The 27183-nt window shown below is 45.5% G+C and overlaps 3 protein-coding genes across 3 annotated transcripts; all 3 read left to right on the top strand.

Moving 5' to 3' along the window:
* Positions 1–2391: 2391 nt before the first annotated feature.
* On the top strand, positions 2392–5078 carry LOC142843324 (carbonyl reductase [NADPH] 1). Its single transcript, XM_075960538.1, has 3 exons — positions 2392–2838; positions 3355–3462; positions 4406–5078. The coding sequence occupies exons 1-3, from the start codon at positions 2550–2552 to the stop codon at positions 4840–4842; spliced, it is 834 nt and encodes a 277-aa protein (XP_075816653.1). The 5' UTR covers positions 2392–2549; the 3' UTR covers positions 4843–5078.
* A 6511-nt stretch (positions 5079–11589) lies between these two features.
* LOC142843335 (carbonyl reductase [NADPH] 1-like) lies at positions 11590–14188 on the top strand. Its single transcript, XM_075960565.1, has 3 exons — positions 11590–12015; positions 12512–12619; positions 13521–14188. Exons 1-3 carry the CDS (start codon positions 11727–11729, stop codon positions 13955–13957), a joined length of 834 nt encoding a protein of 277 aa, XP_075816680.1. The 5' UTR covers positions 11590–11726; the 3' UTR covers positions 13958–14188.
* An 8237-nt stretch (positions 14189–22425) lies between these two features.
* LOC142843328 (carbonyl reductase [NADPH] 1-like) lies at positions 22426–25019 on the top strand. The gene is made up of 3 exons (XM_075960552.1): positions 22426–22808; positions 23307–23414; positions 24353–25019. The coding sequence occupies exons 1-3, from the start codon at positions 22520–22522 to the stop codon at positions 24787–24789; spliced, it is 834 nt and encodes a 277-aa protein (XP_075816667.1). The 5' UTR covers positions 22426–22519; the 3' UTR covers positions 24790–25019.
* Positions 25020–27183: the final 2164 nt, after the last annotated feature.

Consider the following 27183-nt stretch of genomic DNA (forward strand, 5'->3'; position numbering starts at 1 on the left):
AAAAGACAAGGCAAAAACATAAGGGTAGGGAGAATTAAGAGGAAGGCAAAAGGTTACAGGAGGAGCAGGATGGCAGGGACCAGGAGCCCATTCAGAGAAGAGACTGTAGTTGGGTTGTTAAGATCTGATCCTGGAGCTTCTGGGTCCTGTACTGAACCATCTTTGACTTGGCATAAAAAAAGCCAAGTTTCTAGAGGAGAATGCAGACCCCTCTGTGGGACTCAGTAAGGAATTCTACCCCACCACCGAGGCCAGAGTCAAGTTTATCTTGAATGGCATTGATCTAATTTCTAAAGCAAGGCCCAAGAAGTAAACCTGGAATGATCAGAAAGATCCTAGCGTGGTTCCCAGAAGCGCATAGTAGGAAGGAGGGCTGAGTGTGCCTTCAGGTGGTCCTAAATCATCCATGATTCTCTTCTGCAGCAAGACCCTTGCCGCCTTCGAGGTTCCTTACAGGCCCCGAACGATCACTGAGTGGCTCTGGTACTCAACTAATTCAATGCACGTCCTTCTAACTCAGGCTAAGTCCAACAGCAGAAGACGGGCTCCAGTGGTGTGGAACTTGCAGCAAATACTCGCTGTGATAAAGGAGAAAAGCACAACTGATAACTTGTCCAGAGTGAGAAACATTTAGCAAGACCAAGCACAGTGTGCTTCACCTGCCTAACAGTGCTCAGCACTGAGGAGCAATGCAGGGGTGTTTCCTCAAGAAACAGCAACAAGAGGGATCCAGGCACTGATGGGGTGTTTCATGTCTTGACTGAGGTAGAGGCCCACAACTGTGAGCCTATTTCCAAGCTGTCTGAAGGTCAGAGAGTTAGAACTTCTTTTCCTTCAAGGCTATTGTGCTTCTACCTCAAATAAAGGCCCCACCCTAGATGTGGAGCTGAGGGTTCTGTTCTCTCAAGGTTGTTGTCAACAGGTGTGGCTAATATCCAGACCTTCTATTTCAAGTATAGAGAAGTAGATCAGTTTCTACCTCAAACAGAGCTCTAAGGATCCTACTAAGATTTTACTACCTTAGGGAGCTGCCTATGGATTCCACCCAGGGAGTGGATTGCATACAAAATGCTTTTGGTCTAGGGTGTGAGCAATACTTGTCTTGTTCTAGCAACAGAATGTTTAAGAATGTAGCCTACGACCTTCAACTGGTATATTCATTTCCTTGTATCATGTTAATATAGTTGGTTATCTTACTCCTATCTTTTGGGGCCAGGGGTATGATAAGCTAGTGGAAATTAAACATTGGCGAATTCAGTACCCACGAACTCCCTCCTGGTACTATCCTATGTTTCTGTTTATTATTTTCACTCACATCTTCCTTCAATTGATTTATTTTTCTAATCCCCAGGCCCCTACTCTGGTAAACAGAATCTTTGTCGAAGCCGATCTCCAACACTGTGATAGATACAAATCTATAATTCCAATGAAATTATATAGGATAAAGGACTTAATTAGGAACACAAAAGAGAAGTCTGAATAGGAAGAAAGATTGTCTCATTCTCCATATGTGTATTTTAATATTTTTGAAAATATGTATAATTTCTCTATTATTTCTTACAATACCTCTAGACTTTTCAAGTATTTCCACAAAAACTTCAAGGCACAGGTGCAGCAGAGATGGCTCAGCAGTTAACAGCACTGGAATTTCTGATGCCCAGCACTGACAACAAGGCTAACAACCTCCAGGCCATGGAAACCTGTTACCCCTTTCTGAGCTCCAATGACACCAAGTATGCACAAGCCACACAGACATGGAGGCACAACACACACACACACACACACACACACAAATCCTTACAATTTATTTAGTTGGAGAAAATCTGGGATCATTCCTGATTTTTTAAAAAGTTATTGTTCACATACATAATAGTGAGTCTGTGCATGTGTGTGTGCACCTTCGTGTGCCGGACCAAACCCCACTGCAAACCTGCAGAAGTGTCAGAACCACTTCTGAGAATCAGGACATTCATCCCGCCTTTGCCTGGGCTCCAGGGATTGAACCCAGGTTGCCAGATTTTTCAGCCACCTGCCCTCACAGCCAGTTGGACAGCTGCAGCACCCTCTCCGACCTTCCCCTGCAGTCTTGCCTGGCTGATAGCTTTCAAGTCGGCTTAAGAAGAAAGCCTGAAATACCTGTGAGCTAGCTGGCCCAGCCGGTTTTTTGTGGCTGGTTTTTAAAACCCAGTAACACCCTGCATGCTCTGAGCTAGCGAAATGTAGCATTTTCATTGATGGGAAATTTTTATTTAAAAAAAAAAAAAGGTCAATCCTGCGAAGGTGAGCCACAACTCCATAAATATACACCAGCAAGACAATCGCCCAGTTTCAAAAGTCTCAAGAAAGCAAGACCCAGAGAAGCCGCCTGCTACGCCACGCCCTCTTGGGGGCGGCATCAAGAGATGCGCCTGCGCATTGCGCCCATGCTGGCCTCTCCAACTTACAACCGCTAGAAAAACACTGCGTGGACTGGCTGTCCAGCTACCTCCTACTGCAGAGTTAACCCCAGGTTCGCTGCTCTCCGACCCCTACTCTACACCCACCCAGCTATGTCATCCTGCAGCCGCGTGGCGCTGGTGACCGGGGCTAACAAGGGCATAGGCTTCGCCATCACTCGTGACCTCTGTCGGAAGTTCTTGGGGGACGTGGTGCTCACCGCGCGGGACGAGGCAAGGGGCAAGGCTGCGGTGCAGCAGCTGCAGGCGGAGGGCCTGAGCCCGCGCTTCCACCAGCTGGACATCGACGACCTGCAGAGCATCCGCGCTCTGCGCGACTTTTTGCTCAAGGAATACGGGGGACTGGACATACTGGTCAACAACGCGGGCATTGCCTTCAAGAGTAAGCCCTGGGTGTGAAAAGGGGAGGCGGCTTCCCCGGCGGTGCCAGGGTGGGCTCTGCTTCTCAGGGGAGCATTGCTAGGGCAGGGAAAGTGTTGTGGGAGTCTACAACAGGTCCCCTGGGAGATAAGGAACAGGGTGGGGGCTGCAGGCAGAGCAGAGCCCTGTGTTTACCCAACTAGACCGCTTTACCCTGCTTTCCAGATTTCCTTCACTCGGCAGTTGAGTAGGTGGGCATGGGTATACTTGAATTGAATTCTTACTTGGTAGTAAAATAAACAAAGAATTGGGCGGAGAAAAAGAAAAGAGCAAGGGAGGGGGGTTACTATGCTATCTTGATACATAAACCTTCCCCAGCCCCACCCCCACCCCTGGGTGCTTTCAAAAATGATAGAATATATTCAGCTTGGCAGTGGGGTGGTGCCCTGACTAAATACTTGGCAGTGGATTGCCAGGGCTCTCAGTCCTGTCTATACTATCCCACTGGAGTAACGCAATTCTCTTTCTCCCCCGGAAGATGCTGACCCAACCCCCTTCCACATTCAAGCAGAAGTGACATTGAAAACAAACTTTTTTGGTACCCAAGATGTCTGCACTGAGCTGCTCCCTCTAATGAAACCCCGAGGTGAGTCTGTGGGTGCTTTCCAGGCCGCTCCTCTCTCTCTAGCCTCAGCCTCTCTGAAACTTGGACATAGTCTCTGCTTTTTGGGTCTCAATTCTTTGTGGTCCCTGATTCTCTCTTTGCATGTCCAACTCCTCTTTAACCATCCGCTGTGCTTCCAAGGTCTGTTGTTCCACATGCTCACACTTTAGGGGCTTTTAGGATTCCATTCCTCTCTAAAACCTGGTACACACCAACCACACCCTGCTGGTCACAATGCCCTGCCCCATAAGACCTCAGACTGTACCCACACAGTGCGTCCCTCACTCAGCTCCACAGCAGGTCTCTACTGGGAAACTGCAATCCCACCCAGGAGGCCTCCTTTCCTGAGCATGCCATGTCCAGGGTTTCTACACCCTGTCTACCCAAGTCTTCTCCTCCCAAAGATACTTCAGGGGACAAGCCCAAGCCTTTAGCATGGTTCACACCACTTGATAATCTCACCTGTCCTTAATGCAGTACAGGCTCATGTTAGCTCTCCATCAACTTGTGCATGCTCTGCAGAACTAACTATGACATAACTGTTATCAAGAACTGCTGATACCCCATGTTATCTGCATGGCGTGTGAACACCACTCAATGACCACGCACCAGCAATGACAAATGAGCCCCTGTAGGACTGTGAGTGTCTGGTTTAGACCTGAGGAAGTATACCTCATCTGAACTCATGTCCTCTCTCCCGGCTGCTCCTCTGCATCTCTAGAACCTCTAAAGGCTGCTGTTTCCATGGTGACCTGACTTCTCTGCCCACCCGAACCTTAAAGGAAAGAATACAGTTTCTTCTTCTACCTCAGTCCTGTTCTGCACATCCTCTCTCACGTGGAAGCTTCCTGGTGTAAAATCTCAGCAAGATAAAGTACCATCATTGCGTACACCTCTTTAAATAGCAATTTGTGGTGTGTTTTAGGCAGAGTGGTGAACGTATCGAGCATGCTGAGTCTCAGGGCCCTGAAAAATTGCAGCCCGGAGCTCCAGCAGAAGTTTCGAAGCGACACCATCACAGAGGAGGAGCTGGTGGGGCTCATGAACAAGTTTGTGGAGGACACAAAGAAAGGAGTGCATGAGAAAGAAGGCTGGCCTAATAGTGCTTATGGGGTGAGTAAGATTGGGGTGACAGTCCTGTCGAGAATCCATGCCCGGAAACTCAGCGAGCAGAGGAAAGGGGACAAGATCCTCCTCAATGCCTGTTGCCCTGGGTGGGTGAGAACAGACATGGCAGGACCAAAAGCCACCAAGAGCCCCGAAGAAGGAGCAGAGACCCCCGTGTACTTGGCCCTTTTGCCACCAGATGCAGAGGGACCTCATGGGCAGTTTGTTCAGGAAAAACAGGTTGAACAATGGTGAGCTCAACTCTCACCTCTTCCCACATCACCTCTCCCTCTCTTTGTATCCTGTTGGTGAAGGCCAAGGGACATTGATAATATACTACCACAATATACTAATTTAATACTCTTTAACTACTTGACTGATTGACCTTTGTAATTCTGTGAATTGTTCTATGATTCCCTCTGTGATACAGGATGAGAAAAAGTCAATTCTGGGAAAAAAATAAAAATATGTGGCTTGTTCTTGAAGCGTAATGATTTGTATAATCTTGGTGTTCCTTTATGTGTGTGAGAGTCTTGTCTAGATGGATGGACAGGTACTACGTGCATAAAGTGCTCCTGAGGACCAGCAGAGGGCAGAGGCTCCCTGGAGCTGGGGTTAAAGATGGCTGAGGTCTCTACAAGAGCAGCAAGTGCTCTCACCGCTGAGCCATCTCTCCAGTCCTTACTTTGCAGCTTCTGTCTACACAAAATCGGCTTCATCTCAGGGGTTTAATCAAAACCAAAGTCAGGGCCAATAGAAGGAAGAGCACAGCTGCAGTCAGTGGAGATCTCAAGAGCCAGATCAGAATATAGGGGGCTCTGTGATCCCTGCCGGTTGTAGCAGCCACACAGGTGTGTGCTGGGTGACAGCAGGACAAGCTGAAGAGCCTGAGTCAAGGACGGTGTTTGAGGTTCAAAACACAATCTCAGCCCTCAAAAGAATAAGAGAGCATTTATTCTCGAGCCATTGAGAGACCATGGCCTGGGAACCACATTCTATGTTCCCACATACAAGCAGTTTTATATAGGTTTTATACCTTCCTTTGTTCTATAAAGTTTTATTGAGCAAAGTAAAGTATGAAGGAAATTTAAAATATATGGTAGGTAGACCAGAGAAATGGGTACAATGAGAAAAGGAACCATTTTATAAGCCCAAGATGTTTTTTAATGACTTTCTATGATGGAGGAAGGTCATTGGTTAAGTAATAAAGAAACTGCTTGGGCTCATAGGTTAAAACATAGGTGGGAGGAATAAACAGAACAGAATGCTGGGAAGAAAAGGAAGTGAGCTCAGACTCTATAGCTCTGCTCTCTGGAGCAGAGACGCCATGCCCCGTTCCCTGGCAGACACATGCGATGAAGCTCCGACCCAGGATGGACGTAGGCTAGAATCTTCCTGGTAAGACCGGTGCTCACAAAATATTAGAGATGGGTTGATCGGGATATCAGAATTAGCCAGTAAGGGCTAGAGCTAAAGGGCCAAGCAGTGTTTAAATGAATACAAGTTGTGTGTTGTTATTTCGGGACATAAGCTAGCCAGGCGGCCAGGGTGCTGGGGACGCAGCCCCGCCACTCATATTACAACATTTCTAGTTCTTGGATTATGTTCTGTTGAATTAAGAGCTTCTAATAGGTATCAGCAACATGACCCTCTTCCTCCTCCTCCTGATTATTCTCATCATCTTCATCATCTTCAGATGTATGCTCAGAGTGGTACAAGGAGTGGCCGTTCCAGAGGCTAAAACCAGCCCAAGATGTAATTAGCCTCTGAACCTGCTCCATTCCAGTCTCTCTATAGAACTGAAAGTCTTATCAGTCCATACAAGACTCCTCCCTGGCTTTCTGTCACAGCAGACACAGCTTCTCTTAAGAACTTTCTGTCACAGTTCCTCCCTTGACCAAGCACCACATTTTGTGCAAGCAGGCTCCACATGTTGAACGTTCCGAGGTCCCTCGTGGCGAGCACTCTAGTCTAGGATCTGCTGGAGATGAGGCTTTAGCAGTGGGCAGGACAGCGTCATTAGGAGAGAGGAACACAGGTGAAGCCATTAAGGAAGCATCATATGGAAACTAATAGCCACTAGGATTCGCCTCTCAATTATCATCTTTTTGTAACAGGAGGCGCGGGCCTGCTTTTGGTCCTGGCTGTCTGGCTAGCTTACACCCAAAATAACCACACAGAAATTGTATTCGTTTAAACACTGCCTGGCCCATTAGTTCTAGCCTCTTATTGGCTAACTCTCACATCTTGATTCAACCCATTTCTAATAATCTGTATGTCACCAAGAGGTTGTGGCTTACCAGGAAAGATTCAGCATGTCTGACCTGGTAGCTTCATGGCGGCTCCCTGTCTTACCAGCATTCAGTTCTGTCTACTCTGCCTACCTAAGTGCTGACCTCTCAAAAGGCCAAGGCAGTTTCTTTATTCTATCAATGAAAGCAACACATAGTCAAAAGGACCTCCTACACCATTTCCCCTTTTTCTGTTTAAACAAAAAGGAAGGCTTTAACTTTAACATAGTAAAATTACATATAACAAAAGTTATCAAGCAGAAATTATAGTTACAATATTTATATCTACTTTATCTTTTATCATAACTAAGGAAAACTATATAAATTCTTCAACTCCATCAAAGACTCCAGAAGGAGATAATATTACTTAAGCAAATAGGAAGTGCATTATAAGCAACTTCCAAAAGCCTAGAAATGACAGAGACATCTCGCTGCCTGGACAGTCACCCAAAATTCTTTTGTATCCTTGGGGCATCCATCTTCAGCATACAGGCCCATAGCATCCAGCAGACCTTTCCATGATGCAAAAAATTCCAATGACAGTTCAGTCACTTTTTCAGTATCCTGCAGAATGTCTCGCAACAGACTCTTTCATGAATCAGGAACCCCGAAGGACCATCTCACCTTTAGGCAACTTCAACAGTCCTCTCTCTCCGGGTTCTTTATGTCTAGTTTATGCAACAGTCCAAACAAGAGCAATTTCTTGCATGAGGGCCTGCTTGTTGGGGTTTCAATCCTGCCTGAATCCCGCAGCCGGTAGCCCCAAAGAAAATCACACAGAGGTCTCCATAAGATTATGAACTAATTGGCCCATTAGCTTGGGCCTCTTATTAGCTCTTGTAGCTTATAATAACACATTATTCTTATCTATGTTATCCACATGCCTCAGTACCTTTTTCAGCGGGGCAGGTCACATCCTGCTTCTTCAGTGATCTGGGCAGGACTGCTGAAAGAGCTTCCTTCTTCCCAGAATACTCCTGTTCTCATTGCCCCACCTCTTCTCCCTGTCTGGTTTTCCTGCCTTTACTTCCTACCTGGCTACCAGCCAATCAGCATTTATTTAAAATATAATTGACAGAATATAGACGATTGTCCTGCATCATCTTTTACACCCTCTGATTCTGTCATTACATTTACACGTGACACAGATTACCAAATTTAAAAAATAAAGAATAGAATTTTGCCAAATGAAGTGAAAATTACAGATGAAACCAATGTCTCAAATTTACAAGATCCACTGTATGGTTTCTGTATATTTACAGTTGTTTGTATTTGATGAATTTGCTTATTTTTAAATGGTTAGAAATGGAAATTTCAATGTAGTTACTCTAATATTGGCTCTCTTTTTCTTAATAATTGTTTAATTAATTTTTAATCCCACCTCATTGACTACAGAACGTTTTAGATACTAATTAAATGAGGAAGCATCAGGATTTGAAGTATAAAAATGTCAAAAATGTTGTTACCAGACATTGATGCCATTTGTATAATTTGGATACAAATAACCAAAATCTCTAGAGTAACGAACATTATAGAATGAACTCCTCTGTATGTGTGTGTGTGTGAGTGTGGTGTGGTATGGTACGTGTGTATGGTGTATGGGTGTGGTGTGTGTATGGTCTGAGGGATATGGTATGTGTGTATGGTGTGTGTGTGTAGTGTGTGTGTGGTATGGGTGTAGTGGTGTGGCATGTGTGTATGATGCGTATGGTTAATGTGTGTGTGTGGTAAGTGTATATGGTGGGTGTGTGGTATGGGTGTGGTGTGTCTGTGGTGTGGTATGTATGTTTGTGGTAGTGGTGTGGTGGTGTGTGTGTATGGTGTGTGTGTTGTGTGTGTGCTATGGTTGTTGTAGTGGTGTGGCATGTGTGTATGATATGTATGGTTTATGTGTGTGTGTATGGTACGTGTATATGGTGTGTGTGTGTGGTATGGGTGTGATGTGTCTGGTATGGTATGTATGTGTGTGGTAGGGGTGTGGTGGTGTGTGTATGGAATGTGTGTATATGTGGTATGGTTGTAGTGGTGTAGCATGTGTGTGTGATGTGTATGGTGTGTGTATGGTATGATATGTGTTATGATGTGTGGTGTGATGTGTATTGTATATGTGGTATGGTTGTGTTTGTGTGGTGTGTTTTTGTGTGATGTGTGTCTTGCGTGTGGTGTGGTGGGTGATGACAGGAATTATTTGTGTCTGTGATGCTGTGTGGTAAATGTGTATGATTGGTGTGTGGTGTGGTTTGTGAGTGGTATGGTATATGTATGGTATGTGTCCTCTGTGGGTATGTTGTGTGGTATGTGATATGTGTGATGTGTTATATGTGTGTGGTATTGTAAGACTTTAAGACAATCCTGAAGCCATTTTTGACAATTCTGAATCCTCTCAGCCTCTGTGCCATAGTGCTTCCCCTCCTCCCCTGGGAACCAAGGACCTAACAGCTACACACGCACGTACTCAGTACCCGAACAATTACCCATATATGTATATTATTGATTCGGTCCCCTGGGAAACGGGGTCAAAATGACCTCTTACCTCATCTGATCTGGCAACAGCTCTCCAGCCAATTATTGATAATAGCCCTTTTGAATAAGCCAATCACAATCCACATTGCTTCTGTGGCCTTCTCCTTTAAAAGTAGCCTGTGCCAACTATTCAAGGTCTCTCGGCTTCCCGAATGCTGGATGACCCTATCATGACAGAATTGATAAAATCCTCCTGCTTTTGCATTGGCTGTGGTGTGTGAGGTGGTCTCTGGGGGCTACTCCTCCTCGGTGTTTGGACGCGAGAGTCCACAAGTATGTATATGTGGTGGTGTGTGTTTTGTGTGTGTTATTTCTACATGTGGTGTGTAGTGTAGTGTATATGGTATAGTGTGTGGTAGTGTGTATGTGTGTATGGTGTGGTGTATTTGTATGGTGTGTGTACTGTCTGGGGGGTTTGCTTTGGGGTTGTGTGTGTTTATGCTGTGTATGTATGTCTGGAATGTGGGTAGTATAGTGTAGGTGTGGGTGTCGTGGGGATATGGTGTTTGAGTGTGTGTGTGTGTGTGTGTGTGTGTGCCTGCGTGTGTGCAGACCAAACACCATGTAAACCAGCAGAGGTGTCAGGACAACTTCATGGAATCAGCCATTCCCTCCACCTTTGCAGGCCTTCCAAGGACTGAAACCAGATTACTGGGATTAACAGTCACCTGCTGAGTCATGGCATACTTGTCAGCCCTTTTTCTGATATGAACGTGTTATGTTCAAAGTCCGGACCCGAATCACCACCAGGAGAACAACTCCAATGCCAAAACGAAGCAACAGCAGCAGCAGCTGCAACAGGAACAGTGCAGGAGAGACCCCACCAGCTGGCAGAGAAGTTTACAGAGGGGAAGAGGCTTGGGGATTCCAAGGCTCTGGGCCTGTGACTGGGGGCCCCCTGGTGGGGTGGTATTGCAGGCTCTAGAGCCTCAGAGACTGGCCAGTCAAGTTGCAGAGTCCAAGAACTTTTTCTCCAGGTCTAGGTTCAGAAACAAAGTGTCTCTTCTTCTGGTTCCTTTTCCATTTTCAGGCTGTGATTCTTTCCCTGGTTTGGGGATTTCAGCCTAGCAGTTCCAGGTCTGTGTAGAGACTGCAGAACAAGAATATTCTGGGGCCTGGGTATCTAAAATGCTTGGTAAACAGCTGACTAGAGGGCTGGACTGATGGGAATTTACTACATGCAATCTATAGGAAACAACAGAATCTTCCGTCATGGAAAGGTCTTATCTGTTTCCTGGATTTCACTGTATTCCCAATCCCACCACCCTTGTGCATACTGAGGTCAGTGCAACTCAAATGTCTTACTTCATTTAAAGGGCCACCATGGCACTAGCAACCAACTGAAGAGTAAGGAAATGGAACTTGACCTTGGATCCCTAGTTCCTGGGTGTCAGGAAACAGTGAGGATTCGTTCCCCTCTGCTGAACCTACTGTAGACTGTCTGAGCACAGAGCATCCCGTCATCTTCAAAGGGGAATAAAGGGAGCATCGTGTGCTGTTTTGAGTGAAGAAGAGCTGCCTTCCCTGATGGTCCTTGCCTCTGTACACATCAGTCCTTACCTCCAGCAAAGGCAGGCATTAGAAGTGTGTAAAGAGAAGCCCGTGCGGTTGGGGGAATGCTTCTGCCCAAGCATTATCCAGCAGCTTTGCTTTATGTGCAGAGGGAAATTCAACAGGACTCCGATTTCTCACCTTCTCTAAGAGTTCATCCCACAACTCTAGTTCCTGCTACTTAAAGGGCAGCGGATTATTTTACTAGACACCAGGAAGACTAGGTACAGAGGTCTGGTGTACAAGTTGGGGAAAAAGTGCAAATCCAGACAAGCACAGACGAAGAGTCAGTAACATTGGCAATGCGAAAGCCTGACTGCCAGTTGGACAGCCGCAGCACCCTCTCTCCGACCTTCCCCTGCAGTCTTCCCTGGCTGCTGGCTTTCAAGTTGCCCTAAGGAAAATATCCAGCCGTTTTTTATGGTTGGGTTTTAACGACATAAAACACCCTGCATGCTCTGAGCTATCAAAGGATCAGGCAGTTTCCTTCAGTATAAACTTTTATAAAGCTGAGCCTGATACCACGAACCTGAGTCAGCACCACCTAACTAGACACCAAAGCTACAAAAGCACAGTTTCAGGAAGTCTAAAGCAAGATGACCCACCCAGTCTCCGGCCTCACCACGCCCTCCTGGGGGCGGGGCCTGAGTTGAGCCAACTCATCTCCCCTAGAAAAATCCTGCTTTTAGCTCCCCTGCAGCTACTTCCGGGCTACAGAGCTTGTCCCAGGTTCACTGCTCTCCAACCGGACCGCCACCCTACAGCCACCCAGCCATGTCGTCCTGCAGCCGCGTGGCGCTGGTGACCGGGGGTAACAAGGGCATCGGCTTAGCCATCACTCGTGACCTCTGTCGGAAGTTCTTGGGGGTCGTGGTGCTCACCGCGCGGGACGAGGCAAGGGGCAAGGCTGCAGTGCAGCAGCTGCAGGCAGAAGGCCTGAGCCCGCGCTTCCACCAGCTGGACATCGACGACCTGCAGAGCATCCGTGCCCTGCGCGACTTTTTGCTCAAAGAATACGGGGGACTGGACGTGCTGGTCAACAATGCGGGCATTGCCTTCAAGAGTAAGCCCTGGGGTGTTGGGAGGGGAGGCGGTCCCCAGCGGTAACAGGTGGGCTCTGCTTCTCAGGGGAGCATTGCTAGGGCAGGGGCAGTCTGTCGTGGGAGTCTAAAACAAGTCCCCTGGGAGATAAGGACCAGGGTGGGTGCTGCAGGCAGAGCAGAGCCTCCTTGGACCTTGTGTTTCTCTAACTAGAACGAGTTAATCATATATCAACTTGTTGAATAGTTGGGTTGGGGATACTTGAATGCAACTTCTCTGAGAGTGAAATAAACCAGAAATTGAAGGGAGAGAAAGAGCAGGGGAAAGAGGTGTTACATTAAGATCCTGGTACTCAGCCTCCCCCAGGCACTCCAGCAATTCAGTCCTGCTCTCCTTCAAAACAAGGAACCTTTCTGATTGACAGTGGGGCAGTGCCCTGACTAAATAGTTGGAAGTGGATCTCTGAGGCTCTGGGTCAGGTCCCACCCAGTTAATCCATTCTCTTTCTCCTCTGGAAGATGCTGACCCAACCCCCTTCCACATTCAAGCAGAAGTGACAATGAAAACAAACTTTTTTGGTACCCAAGATGTCTGCACTGAGCTGCTCCCAATAATGAAACCCGGAGGTGAGTCTGTGGGTGCTTTCCAGGCCGCTCCTCTCCCTCTAGCCTCAGCCTCTATGAAACTTGGTCAGAGTCTCTGCTTTTTGGGTCTCAATTCTTTGTGGCCCCTGATTCTCTCTTTGCATGTCCGACTCCTCTTTAACCATCCGCTGTGCTTCCAAGGTCTGTTGTTCCACATGCTCACACTTTAGGGGCACACCAACCGTACCCTGCTGGTCACAATGCCCTGCCCATAAGATCTCAGACTGTGCCCACACAGTGCGTCCCTCACTCAGCTCCACAGCAGGTCTGGACTGGGGACCTACAACCCCACTCAGGAGGCCTCCTATCTTGAGCATGCCCTCTCCAGGTTTCCTATGCTCAGTGTATTCGTGTCTTCTCCCAAAGATACTTCAGGAAAGAGCCCCAACCTTTAGTATGTATGGTTCTTACCACTTAATAATATCACCTGTCCTTACTACAGGCTGATGTTAGCTCTCCATCAACTTGGTCATATTCTGCAACACAAACTATTATACTTTTTTTAAAATCAAGTACTGGTAATACCCTATGTTATTTGCAAAGCATGTGAACCAACTTCATTAACCATGCACCAGCAATGACAAGTGAGCCCTTGTAGGACTGTGAGGGTCTGGTTTAGACCTGAGGAAGTATACCTTATCTGAACTCATGTCCTCTCTCCTGTCTGCTCCTCTGGATCTCTAGAACCTCTAAAGACTGCTGTTTCCATGGTCACCTGGCCTCTATATCCATCCAAACCTTGAAGAATACAATTTCTTATGCTACCTCAGTCCTGTTCTGCACATCCTCTCTCACATGGAAGCTTCCTGGTGTAAAATCTCTCCAGAGGTAAAGTGCCGTCCTTGCATATACATCACTGCATAGCAATCTCTGTGTGTTTTAGGCAGAGTGGTGAACGTATCAAGTACGGAGAGTCTCAAGGCCCTGAAAAACTGCAGCCCGGAGCTCCAGCAGAAGTTTCGAAGTGACACCATCACAGAGGAGGAGCTGGTGGGGCTCATGAACAAGTTTGTGGAAGACACAAAGAAAGGAGTGCATGAGAAAGAAGGCTGGCCTAAGAGTGCTTACGGGGTGACCAAGATTGGGGTGACAGTTCTGTCGAGAATCCATGCCCGGAAACTCAGCGAGCAGAGGAAAGGGGACAAGATCCTCCTCAATGCCTGTTGCCCTGGGTGGGTGAGAACAGACATGGCAGGACCAAAGGCCCCCAAGAGCCCTGAAGAAGGAGCAGAGACCCCTGTGTACTTGGCCCTTCTGCCACCAGATGCAGAGGGACCTCATGGGCAGTTTGTTCATGAAAAAAAGGTTGAACAATGGTGAGCTCAATTCTCGCCTCTTCCCACATTGCCCTCCCCCTTTGCATCTTGTTGGTGAGGCCAAGGGACATTGTTAATAATTTAACACAATATACTAATTTAACACTCATTAACTACTTGACTGATTGACCTTTGTAATTCTGTGAATTGCTTTATGATTCCCTCTGTGATACAGGATGAGAAAAAGTCAGTTCTGGGAAAAAATAAAAATACGTAGCTGGATTTTTAAGCGTAATGATTTGTATAATCTTGGTGTACCTTTATGTGTGTGAGCGTCTTGTCTAGATGTATGGACAGGTACTACGTGCATAAAGTGCTCCTGAGGACCAGAAGAGGGCAGAGGCTCCCCTGGAGCTGGGGTTAAAAATGGCTGAGCTCTATACAAGACCAGCAAGTGCTCTCACTGCTGAGCCATCTCTCCAATCCTTACTTTGCAGCTTCTGCCCACACAAAATCGGCTTCATCTCAGGGGTTTAATCAAAACCAAGCTCAGTGCCAACAGAAGGAAGAGCACAGCTGCAGTCAGTGGAGATCTCAAGAGCCAGGTCAGGATACAGGGGGCTCTGTGATCCCTGCCGGCTGTAGCAGCCACACAGGTGTGTGCTGGGTGACAGCAGGACAAGCTGAAGAGCCTGAGTCAAGGACGGTGTTTGAGGTGCAAAACACAATAACAGTCCTCAAAAGAATAAGAGAGCATCTATTCTGAAGCCATTGAGAGACCATTGCCTGGGAACACAGAGTTAGGTTCCCACATTCTGTGTTCCACTATACAAGCAGTTTTATTAAGGTCTTATATCTTTCCTTGTTCTAAATGTTTTATAGAAGACAGAAAGTCATGAATCAAGTCAACTTTTAAATACATTGGTTGATAGAACATAGAGTTGAGGACAAGGAGATAGGGGAGTCACTTTAGAAGCCCAAGATGCAATGATACTTTGTGTTTTAACAAATAAAGCTTTCTTGAATATCAGAATGCAGAGCTAAGCCACCACCAGAGGTCAGGTAATGGTGGCACACACCTTTAAACCCAGCACTTGGTATCACTCAGTGGTGAAGCACACCTTTATCCCAGCACTAGGGAGCTGGGCAGTGGTGGAGCACGCCTTTATCCCAGCACTAGGGAGGTGGAGACAGGAGAGATATGGCTGGGTGCAGAGATGAGCATGGGCAGGAGGAGACAGGAGCCCCTTGCAGTCTGAGGTTTGTTGGAGACAGATGCAGTCTGGAGATGCAATGTTACAGGCCCACCCCTCAGTTTTGAGCATTGATAGTGGCTGGTGCTCTGTTTCTCTGACATTCAGCATTAACCCTTATATCTGACTCTGGGACTTTATTATTAATACCATTAGAATTCATGCTACAACAGGATGCTGTCCGATGACTTTCTAGCTCTTGGAATATAGAAAGTTAGTTTTCTGCTGCATTAAAAGTGTCTAATGTAGCAGCGTAAATGAATGCAGACAGTTTTAAATGGGAAATAGACTTACAGTACCACGGTTCCCGCAGAGAACAGGAAGCAGAAGGGGCGGCTGGGCACAAGCCTGGCAGATTTATAGGTAAACATTAGCCCGAGGCAAACACACCCCCTAAGGTTGGGCTTAACCCTACATCTCCCCCCCCCTTTGTCTAAATAAGACAGAACTAAACCAAATACAACTATATACAATAATAACAAATAATAAATATAACAAACAATATTGAGAACAAAAGTTTTGCTAGACATTCTATCTCAAGGAGTCTAAATAATGTAGAGAGTAACTACAATTATATAATCTTCAACTCCGTCAAAGATCTGAGAAGGGAATAAATATTACTTAACAAACGAGAGATATCCAAAATGTGCAACAATTGACAGAGACAACTGACTACCTGGGCAATCACCCAAAGTCTCGTTTGCAATGTTGAGTCAACCAACTTTGGCTAAGGCTTAGCATAACTGACATCCCATTATTAAAGGCAAGGAACTTTCTTATAACCTCCTACCCTGTCTTGGCAGGATAAGACAATCCTGTTTCATTGTCAGAAGTTGAGGTATGGACTTTTCTTAACCCAAAGGCCAGTTCTGCCAAGAAGACAAGCTCCCAGTGGAGTGTCTTTGGTGCTCAACGTTCTTTCAGGAGTAGAGTGGCATTGCCAGGAGTAATTGTGTCTCGTTGGCACAGAATTCTAGGTTAGATTAAAGGCCATTTTCTACAGCTCTTTGAAGAGGCTGAAGATTATACTATCTATACTAAATATAATCTCTGTGTATCTAAAAGACCTGATTAACCTAAAAATAAATATGGCAAACATATAATTCTCCATACCTATCTAACTTGAAGACTAAAAGAATAAGCAACTGTGCAATATATGAAGACAATGATCTTCAACTGTAAACAATGTCATTACATATCAAATGTAAACAATGTTATTATATAAATAGTATCAGAGGTAGAAATGTACATTGTAATATGGTAGATGTATCAATACAATATAGACAAAGTTATGAACATACTCTTATACAAAAATAGAGATAGGAACACTCACATTCAATATTCAATATATCAATATACAGGAAACAGTACCAATACAATTTTCTAAAAACAGTAATTCACAAAAACCAATCATCCCATCAAACCAGTTAATCCCCCCTTTTTTTGAAAATACCCCTAATTCCATAAAATATCTCCTCATCCCCTCAACCCTAAACCAACCACTAAAAGATGTCCCTAACCCTGAGGGCAAACTCTGTTGGGAGAGGGGACGTAGTCCTCTAAAATTGCTTCTAGCTGACATGGGGGTGATGTTCTTCTTAGAGGCTCCTGTGAAAGCAAATGATAATAAATTCCCAAATTAACCTTTGACCTAAGAAAATTACAACTAGTCTCTGAGCATTTTGAGAAGGTCTGGCCAGAGTGTTGTCAAAAATGTGCACCATTCGAAATTGTCTCATGCAGTTGATGCCAAAAAACAGGTCTAATTTTAGCGCTTAAAAAAATATTCATGACGTCATAAAAACCAGATTGAGTTGATGTCGTGGGGCCCCATCTTCATCCTGGAAACTTTAAAGATTACTGTTGTTTGTTATGGGAAATTTAAACATTAACAACAAGGACATATACTGACATATAAAGAAAGACACAGATATGAGGAAAAGCAAAGAAAGTTTATCAAGAACATAATTATTCTTATTCTGTCCCATTTCATGGCTCCTGACCTGAGACAGAAACTCTAAAATATCTCTTATCAACAAGCTTGGGATTAAAGAGGGACTGAGCCATAGTCCAACTCCAAAACCTGCTCTAGATATTTATAAAGAAATATTTAATAAGACATATATATAAAAAATTAATACTTACTAAATGTGTCCATCCATCAGTAATTAAATATTCAGGGTCCCTTAATTTCTTTGAAGATGAGTATTTTCCTGTAGAGATAAGAAAAGAACCCTGCCTCCAACCTATCTGTATTTCTTGCCATCAGTATGTTTATAAATGTTCTTTTACATTTAAAGGGGGATATGATGTAGATATGAATAATTTGCATTGGTATGGATTTTAAGGTCAATTTTGTTATATGTATATGTATTTCTGATCTTGATTAAGGTATTGTGATTGTGTAGTTCATTTTTAAAATGTAATGTATAATTAGGAAATATAGGTTGTTAATGGATAATCATTGATAATAGTAAAGCTTGTAGTCATGTGAGTTAGATTTTCTAGATATATAGAGATATACTTCAGTTAGATAGGCATTCTTCATGTCTTTCAAAGACTGCAGAATATGGCATTTAAAATATTTTAATAACTTAGGGCTTTTCATGACAATGAGACACATCTGCTCCTGGCAGCACCAATCTACTTCAAAAGGAAGATGGGTATCGAAGAGGCCCCTTATGGAGTTGGTTAGCAATTTGGGCAAGAAACTCATCTTGCCTGGACTGATGCATAAACTGGACACAAAGAACCCGCAGAAAGAGGACTGCTGAACTTGCCTAAAGGTGAGATAGTCTTTCGGGGTTCCTGATTCATGAAAGAGTCTGCGAGACATTCTGCAGGATACAGAAGAAAGTGACTGAACTGTCTTTGGAATTTCCTGCTTCGTGGAGGTGTCTGCTGGATACTATGGACCTGTAGGCCAAAGATGAATGCCCCAACGGTACAGAGGAACTTTGGGTGACTGTCCAGGCAGTGAGATGTCTCTGTCGTTTATTTCTTATTTGCTTAGGTAATATATCCTTCTGGAGTCTTTTATGGAGTTGAAGAATGGATAGTTAAAGTTTTCCTTAGTTATGACAAAAGATAAAATAGATATAAATATTGTAACTATAATTCTTGCTTGATAACTGTTTTGCTATATGTAATTTTACAATGTTAAAATGAAAGCCTTCTTTTTTGTTTAAACAGAAAAAGGGGAATTGATGTGGGAGTGATTTCTTTCTGATCTGTTGCTTTCATTGGTTAATTAATAAAGAAACTGCCTAGGCCCATTTGATAGGCCAACCCATAGGTGGGTGGAGTAAACAGAACAGAATGCTGGGAGAAAGAAAGCTGAGTCAAGAGTCGCCATGATTCTCACTCCCGACACAGCCGCAGGTTAAGATCTTTCCTGATAAGCCACCTCGTGGGCTACACAGATTATTAGAAATAGGTTAGATCAATATGTAAGAGCTAGCCAATAAGAGGCTGGAACTAATGGGCCAGGCAGTGTTTAAAAGAATACAGTTTCCGTGTAATTATTTCGGGGCATAAGCCATGTGGGCGGCCGGGTGCCAGGGACACAGCCCCGCTGCTCCCTCAGCAGTCTAACAGCTATCAGCAGCAGCATCCTCTTCCTCCTTTTCCTCCTCCTCCTCCTCCTCCTCCTCCTCCTCCTCCTCCTCCTCCTCCTCCTCCTCCTCCTCCTCCTCCTCATCTTCAGGAGTGCATTCAGAGTGGAGCAAGGAATGACGAAGCTAAAGCCAGCCCAAGATAAAATAATTAGCCTCTGGACCTGCTCCATTCCAGTCTCTCCATAGAACTGAAAGTCCTATCAGTCCATCAGTCCCTGCAGACAAGACTCCTCCCTGGCATTCTGATCACAGCAGACACACCTTCTCTTCAGAACTTTCCATCACAGTTCTCCCGTTGACCAAGCAACACATTTGTGCAGGCAGAACCACATGTTAAATGTTCTGAAGTCCTCGTGGTGAGGACTCAGGCCTAGGATCTGCTGGAGATGAGGCTTTAGCAGTGGACAGGACAGCGTCATTAGGAGAGAGGTACACAGGTGAAGCCATTAAGAAAGCGTCTACTCGATCGCATGGAAACAGTAAACCCGCGAGGATCTGTGTCTGAACTGTCATCTTTTACACCCCTGATTCTGTCATTACACTTACATGTGATAGAATACCAAATTAGAACAGAATTTGGCCTAATGAAGGGAAAATTACAGATGAAACCAATGTCTCAAATTTACAAGATCCACTGTATAGTTTCTGTATATTTACAGTTATTTCTACTTGATGAAATCGCTTATTTTTAAATGGTTAGAAGTGGAAATTTGCTGTAGTTACTCTGATATTGGCTCTCTTTTTTCTTAGTTAATAATTGTTTAATTAATTTTTAATCCCAGCTCATTGACTATAGAACATTTTAGATACTAATTAAATGAGGAAGCATCAGGATTTGAAGTATAAAATGTCAAAAATGTTGTTACCAGACATTGATGCCATTTGTATAATTTGGATACAAATAACCAAAATCTTTCGGTATCTCTAGCTGGTGTAATGAGGTGTATCTGGGTTCTCTAGAGTAACCAACCTCATAGAATGAACTCCTGTGTGTGTGTGTGTTGTGATATGTGTGTATGGTGTGTGTGTGGTATGGGTGTGGTGTGATATGTGTGTGTGGTGTGTGTGTGGTATGGGTGTGGTGTGTATATGGTGTGTATGTGTGTATGATGTGTGTGTAATATGGGTGTGGTATATGTGGTATGATATGTGTGTATGATGTGTGTGTGGTATGGGTGTGGTGTGTGTATGGTGTGTATGTGTGTATGGTGTATGTGATATGGGTGTGGTGTGTGTGGTATGTATGTGTGTGGTGTGTGTGTGGTATGGGTGTGGTGTGTGTATGGTGTGTATGTGTGTATGGTGTGTGTGTAATATGGGTGTGGTGTATGTGGTATGCATGTGTGTGTGGTGTGTGTGGTATGGGTGTGGTGTGTATGTGTTTAGGGTGTGTGTAGTATGGTGTGTGCAGTGTGTGAGTATGGTATGGGTGTAGTGGTATGACGTGTGTGCGATATGTATGGTGTGTGTGTACGTGGTATGGTTTGTGGGTATGGTGTGTGTGGTATGGTTGTGACTTGTGTGTTAGGTGTGGTGTATGGTGACAGGAATAATTGGGGTCTGTGATGGTGTGTGATATATGTGTAGGACTGTAGTATGGTGTGGTTTGTGAGTGATATGGTGTATGTCTTGTATGTGTCCTCTGTGGGTATGGAATGTGGTATGTGATATGTGTGATGAATGTGTTACATGTGTGTGGTATGTATGTGTGGTGTGTGTGTTTTCCATGTGTTATGTGTGTATGCTATGTTGTACAGGTGACGTTGGAGTAGAGTATATGGTATGGTGTGTGATGGTGTATATGTGTGTGTATGTTGTGGTATGTTTGTATAGGGTATGTACTGTATGTGTGGGGTGTACTGTATGTGTATGTGTGTGTATGCTGTGTGTAAGTGTGTCTGGTGTGTGTGCGGTACAGGGTATGTGTGTGGTATGTGTGGGTGTGGAAGGTGGGGATGTGGTGTTAAAATATGTGTGTTTCTGTGTATGTGTGTGCCGGCATGTGTGCAGACCAAACACCACGCAAACCTGCAGAGGTGTCAGGACAACTTCATGGAATCAGCCATTCCCTCCACCTTTGGACACCTTCCAAGGACTGAACCCAGGTTCCTGGGATTAACAGTCACCTGCTGAGTCATGGCATACTTGTCAGCCCTATCTCTGATATGAACGTATTATGTCCAAAGTCCGGACCCGAATCACCACCAGGAGAACAACTTCAAGGCAAAAATAAAGCAGCAGCAGGAGCTGCTGCAACAGGAACAGTGCAGGAGAGACCCCACCAGCTGGCAGAGAAGTTTACAGAGGGGAAGAGGTTTGGGGATTCCAAGGCTCTGGGCCTGTGATTGGCTGCCCCTGGTGGGGTGGTATTGCAGGCTCTAGAGTCTCAGAGACTGGCCAGTCAAGTTGCAGAGTCCAAGGACGTTTTTCACCAACTCTATGATCAAGGACAAAGTGTCTCTTCTCATGGGTTTGCTCCCATTTTCGAGCTCTGCTTCTTTCCCTGAGTTGAGGTTTGGAGCCTAGCAGTTCCAAATATGTGTAGAGACTGCAGACAGGAATTTTCTGGAGCCTGCGTGTCTCAAATCTTGGTAAACAGCTGGCCAAGGGCTAGCCTGATGGGAATTTACTACATGCAATCTATAGGAAACAACAGAATCTTCCGTCATGGAAAGGTCTCATCTGTTTTCTGGATTTCACTGTAATCCCAATCCCACCGCCCTTGTGCATACTGAGGTCAGTGCAACTCAAATGTCTTACTTCATTTAAAGGGCCACTGTGGCAGTATCAACCAAAGAAAGAGTAAGAAAATGGAACTTGACCTTGGATCCCTAGTTCCTTTGTGTCAGGAACACTGAGGATTCATTCCCCTCTGCTGAACCTACTGTAGACTGTCTGAGCACAGAGCATCCCGTCATCTTCAAAGGGGAATAAAGGGAGCATCGTGTGCTGTTTTGAGTGAAGAGCGGCCTCCCCTGATGGCCCTTGCCTCTGTACATGTCAGTCCTCACCTCCACCAAAGGCAGGCATTAGAAGTGTGTAAAGAGAAGCCCGTGCGGTTGGGGGAACGCTTCTGCCCTAGGATTATCCAGCAGCTTTGCTTTATGTGCAGAGGGAAATTCAAGAAGACTCCGATTCTTCACCTTCTCTAAGAGTTCATCCTACAACTCTACTTCCTGCTACTTAAAGGGCAGCGCATTATTTTACTAGACACCAGGAAGACTAGGTACAGAGGTCTGGTGTACAAGTTGGGGAAAAAGTGCAAATTCAGACGAGCACAGACGAAGAGTCAGTAGCATGGGCAAGGCAAAAGCCTGACTGCCAGGTGGACAGCTGCAGCACCCTCTCTCCGAACTTTCCCCTGCAGTCTTCCCTGGCTGCTGGCTTTCAAGTTGCCCTAAGGAAAATATCCAGCCGTTTTTTATGGTTGGGTTTTAACACCCTGCATACTCGGAGATAACAAAGGATCAGGAGTTTCCTTGAGTATAAACTTTTATAAAGCTGAGCCTGATACCGCGAACGTGAGTCAGCACCCCCTAACTAGACACCAAAGCTACAAAAGCAGTTTCAGGAAGTCTAAAGGAAGGATGACCCACTTAGTCTCTGGTCTCACCACGCCCTCCTGGGGGCGGGGCCTGAGTTGAGCCTTTAGTAGAAAAATCCTGCTTTTAGCTCCCCTGCAGCTACTTCCGGGCTACAGAGCTTGTCCCAGGTTCACTGCTCTCCAACCGGACCGCCACCCTACAGCCACCCACCATGTCGTCCTGCAGCCGCGTGGCTCTGGTGACCGGGGGTAACAAGGGCATAGGCTTAGCCATCACGCGGGACCTCTGTCGGAAGTTCTTGGGGGTCGTGGTGCTCACCGCGCGGGACGAGGCAAGGGGCAAGGCTGCAGTGCAGCAGCTGCAGGCAGAAGGCCTGAGCCCGCGCTTCCACCAGCTGGACATCGACGACCTGCAGAGCATCCGCGCCCTGCGCGACTTTTTGCTCAAGGAATACGGGGGACTGGACGTGCTGGTCAACAATGCGGGCATTGCTTTCAAGAGTAAGTCCTGGGGTGTTGGGAGGCGAGGCGGTCCCCAGCGGTAACAAGGTGGGGGCTCTGCTTCTCAAGGGAGCATTGCTAGGGAAGGGGCAGTCTGTAGTGGGAGTCTAATACAAGTCCCCTGGGAGATAAGGACCAGGGTGGGTGCTGCAGGCAGAGCAGAGCCTCCTTGGGCCTTGTGTTTCTCTATCTAGAACGAGTTAATCATATATCAGCTTGTTGAGTAGTTGGGTTGGGGATACTTGAATGCAACTTCTCTGAGAGTGAAATAAACCAGAAATTGAAGGGAGAGAAAGAGCAGGGGAAAGAGGTGTTACATTAAGATCCTGGTACTCAGCCTCCCCAAGCACTCCAGCAATTCAGTCCTGCTCTCCTTCAAAACAAGGAACCTTTCTGATTGACAGTGGGGCAGTGCCCTGACTAAATAGTTGGAAGTGGATCTCTGAGGCTCTGGGTCAGGTCCCACCCAGTTAATCCATTCTCTTTCTCCCCTGGAAGATGCTGACCCAACCCCCTTCCACATTCAAGCAGAAGTGACAATGAAAACAAACTTTTTTGGTACCCAAGATGTCTGCACTGAGCTGCTCCCAATAATGAAACCCCGAGGTGAGTCTGTGGGTGCTTTCCAGGCCGCTCCTCTCTCTCTAGCCTCAGCCTCTCTGAAACTTGGTCAGAGTCTCTGCTCTTTGGGTCTCAATTCTTTGTGGCCCCTGATTCTCTCTTTGCATGTCCGACTCCTCTTTAACCATCCGCTGTGCTTCCAAGGTCTGTTGTTCCACATGCTCACACTTTAGGGGCTTTTAGAATTCCATTCCTCTCTAAAACCTGGTGCACACCAACCGCACCCTGCTGGTCACAATGCCCTGCCCCACAAGACCTCAGACTGTGCCCACACAGTGCGTCCCTCACTCAGCTCCACAGCAGGTCTGGACTGGGAACCTGCAACCCCACCCAGGAGGCCTCCTATCTTGAGCATGCCCTCTCCAGGTTTCCTATGCTCAGTGTACTCAAGTCTTCTCCTCCAAAGATACTTCAGGAAAAAGCCCCAACTTTAGTATGTATGGTTCATACCACTTAATAATATCACCTGTCCTTACTACAGGCTGATGTTAGCTCTCCATCAACTTGGTCATATTCTGCAACACAAACTATTATACTTTTTTTTTAAATCAAGAACTGCTAATACCCTATGTTATTTGCAAAGCATGTGAACCAACTTCATTAACCATGCACCAGCAATGACAAGTGAGCCCCTGTAGGACTGTGAGGGTCTGGTTTAGACCTGAGGAAGTATACCTCATCTGAACTCATGACCTCTCTCCCGGCTGCTCCTCTGCATCTCTAGAACCTCTAAAGGCTGCTGTTTCCATGGTCACCTGGCCTCTATATCCATCCAAACCTTGAAGAATACAATTTCTTATGCTACCTCAGTCTTGTTCTGCACATCCTCTCTCACATGAAAGCTTCCTGGTGTAAAATCTCTCCAGAGTCAAAGTGCCGTCCTTGCATATACATCACTGCATAGCAATCTCTGTGTGTTTTAGGCAGAGTGGTGAACGTATCAAGCATGGCAAGTCTCAAGGCCCTGAAAAACTGCAGCCCGGAGCTCCAGCAGAAGTTTCGAAGTGACACCATCACAGAAGAGGAGCTGGTGGGGCTCATGAACAAGTTTGTGGAGGACACAAAGAAAGGAGTGCATGAGAAAGAAGGCTGGCCTAATAGTGCTTACGGGGTGACCAAGATTGGGGTGACAGTTCTGTCGAGAATCCATGCCCGGAAACTCAGCGAGCAGAGGAAAGGGGACAAGATCCTCCTCAATGCCTGTTGCCCTGGGTGGGTGAGAACAGACATGGCAGGACCAAAGGCCCCCAAGAGCCCCGAAGAAGGAGCAGAGACCCCCGTGTACTTGGCTCTTTTGCCTCCAGATGCCGAGGGACCTCATGGGCAGTTTGTTCATGAAAAAAAGGTTGAACAATGGTGAGCTTAACTCTCACCTCTTCCCACATAACCTCTCCCTCTTTTTGTATCCTGTTGGTGAGGATCAAGGGACATTGATAATATACTAACACAATATACTAATTTAATACTCTTTAACTACTTGACTGATTGACCTTTGTAATTCTGTGAATTGTTCTATGATTCCCTCTATGATACAAGATGAGAAAAAGTCAATTCTGGGATAACAATAAAAATATGTGGCTTGTTCTTTAAGCGTAATGATTTGTATAATCTTGGGGTTCCTTTATGTGTGTGAGCGTCTTCTCTAGATGGATGGACAGGTACTACGTGCATAAAGTGCTCCTGAGGACCAGAAGAGGGCAGAGGCTCCCCTGGAGCTGGGGTTAAAAATGGCTGAGGTCTCTACAAGAGCAGCAAGTGCTCTCACCGCTGAGCCATCTCTCCAGTCCTTACTTTGCAGCTTCTGCCCACACAAAATCGGCTTTATCTCAGGTGTTTAATCAAAACCAAAGTCAGGGCCAATAGAAGGAAGAGCACAGCTGCAGTCAGTGGAGATCTCAAGCCAGGTCAGGATACAGGGGGCTCTGTGATCCCTGCCGGCTGTAGCAGCCACACAGGTGTGTGCCGGGTGACAGCAGGACAAGCTGAAGAGCCTGAGTCAAGGACGGTGTTTGAGGTGCAAAACACAATCTCAGCCCTCAAAAGAATTACAGAGCATTTATTCTGGAGCCATTGAGAGACCATGGCCTGGGAACCACATTCTATGTTCCCACATACAAGCAGTTTTATGTAGGTTTTATACCTTCCTTTGTTCTATAAAGTTTTATTGAGCAAAGTAAAGTATGAAGGAAATTTAAAATACATGGTAGGTAGACCAGAGAAATGGGTACAATGAGAAAAGGAACCATTTTATAAGCCCAAGATGTTTTTTAATGACTTTCTAGTTCTTGGATTATGTTCTGTTGAATTAAGAGCTTCTAATAGGTATCAGCAACATGACCCTCTTCTTCCTCCTCCTGATTATTCTCATCATCTTCATCATCTTCAGATGTATGCTCAGAGTGGTACAAGGAGTGGCCGTTCCAGAGGCTAAAACCAGCCCAACATATAATTAGCCTCTGAACCTGCTCCATTCCAGTCTCTCTATAGAACTGAAAGTCCTATCAGTCCATACAAGACTCCTCCCTGGCTTTCTGTTCACAGCAGATACAGCTTCTCTTCAGAACTTTCTGTCACAGTTCCTCTGTTGACCAAGCACCACATTTTGTGCAAGCAGAATGTTGAATGTTCCGTGGTCCCTCGTGGCGAGCACTCTGGTCTAGGATCTGCTGGAGATGAGGCTTTAGCAGTGGGCAGAACAGCGTCATTAGGAGAGAGGAATACAGGTGAAGCCATTAAGAAAGCGTCTACTCGATCGCATGGAAACAGTAAACCCGCAAGGATCTGCGTCTGAACTATCATTTTCTACACCCCTGATTCTGTCATTACACTTACATGTGATAGAATACCAAATTAGAACAGAATTTGGCCTAATGAAGGGAAAATTACAGATGAAACCAATGTCTCAAATTTACAAGATCCACTGTATAGTTTCTGTATATTTACAGTTATTTCTACTTGATGAAATCGCTTATTTTTAAATGGTTAGAAGTGGAAATTTGCTGTAGTTACTCTGATATTGGCTCTCTTTTTTCTTAGTTAATAATTGTTTAATTAATTTTTAATCCCAGCTCATTGACTATAGAACATTTTAGATACTAATTAAATGAGGAAGCATCAGGATTTGAAGTATAAAATGTCAAAAATGTTGTTACCAGACATTGATGCCATTTGTATAATTTGGATACAAATAACCAAAATCTTTCGGTATCTCTAGCTGGTGTAATGAGGTGTATCTGGGTTCTCTAGAGTAACCAACCTCATAGAATGAACTCCTATCTCTACGTGTGTTTCTGTGTGTGTGTGTGTGTGTGTGTTGTGATATGTGTGTATGGTGTGTGTGTGGTATGGGTGTGGTGTGTGTATGGTGTGTATGGTGTGAATGATATGGGTGTGGTGTGTGTGTGGTATGGGTGTGGTGTGTGTGGTATGGGTGTGGTGTGTGTATGGTGTGTGTGTGGTATGGGTGTGGTATGATATGTGTGTATGGTGTGTGTGTGGTATGGGTGTGGTATGATATGTGTGTATGGTGTGTGTGTGGTATGGGTGTGGTATGATATGTGTGTATGGTGTGTGTGTGGTATGGGTGTGGTGTGTGTATGTGTGTATGGTGTGTGTGTAATATGGGTGTGGTGTGTGTATGGTGTGTATGTGTGTATGGTGTGTGTGTAATATGGGTGTGGTGTATGTGGTATGCATGTGTGTGTGGTGTGCGTGTGGTATGGGTGTGGTGTGTATGTGTGTATGGTATGTGTGT

Source organism: Microtus pennsylvanicus, chromosome 1 (assembly GCF_037038515.1).
Source record: "Microtus pennsylvanicus isolate mMicPen1 chromosome 1, mMicPen1.hap1, whole genome shotgun sequence".
NCBI classification, from domain to species: Eukaryota; Metazoa; Chordata; class Mammalia; order Rodentia; family Cricetidae; genus Microtus; species Microtus pennsylvanicus.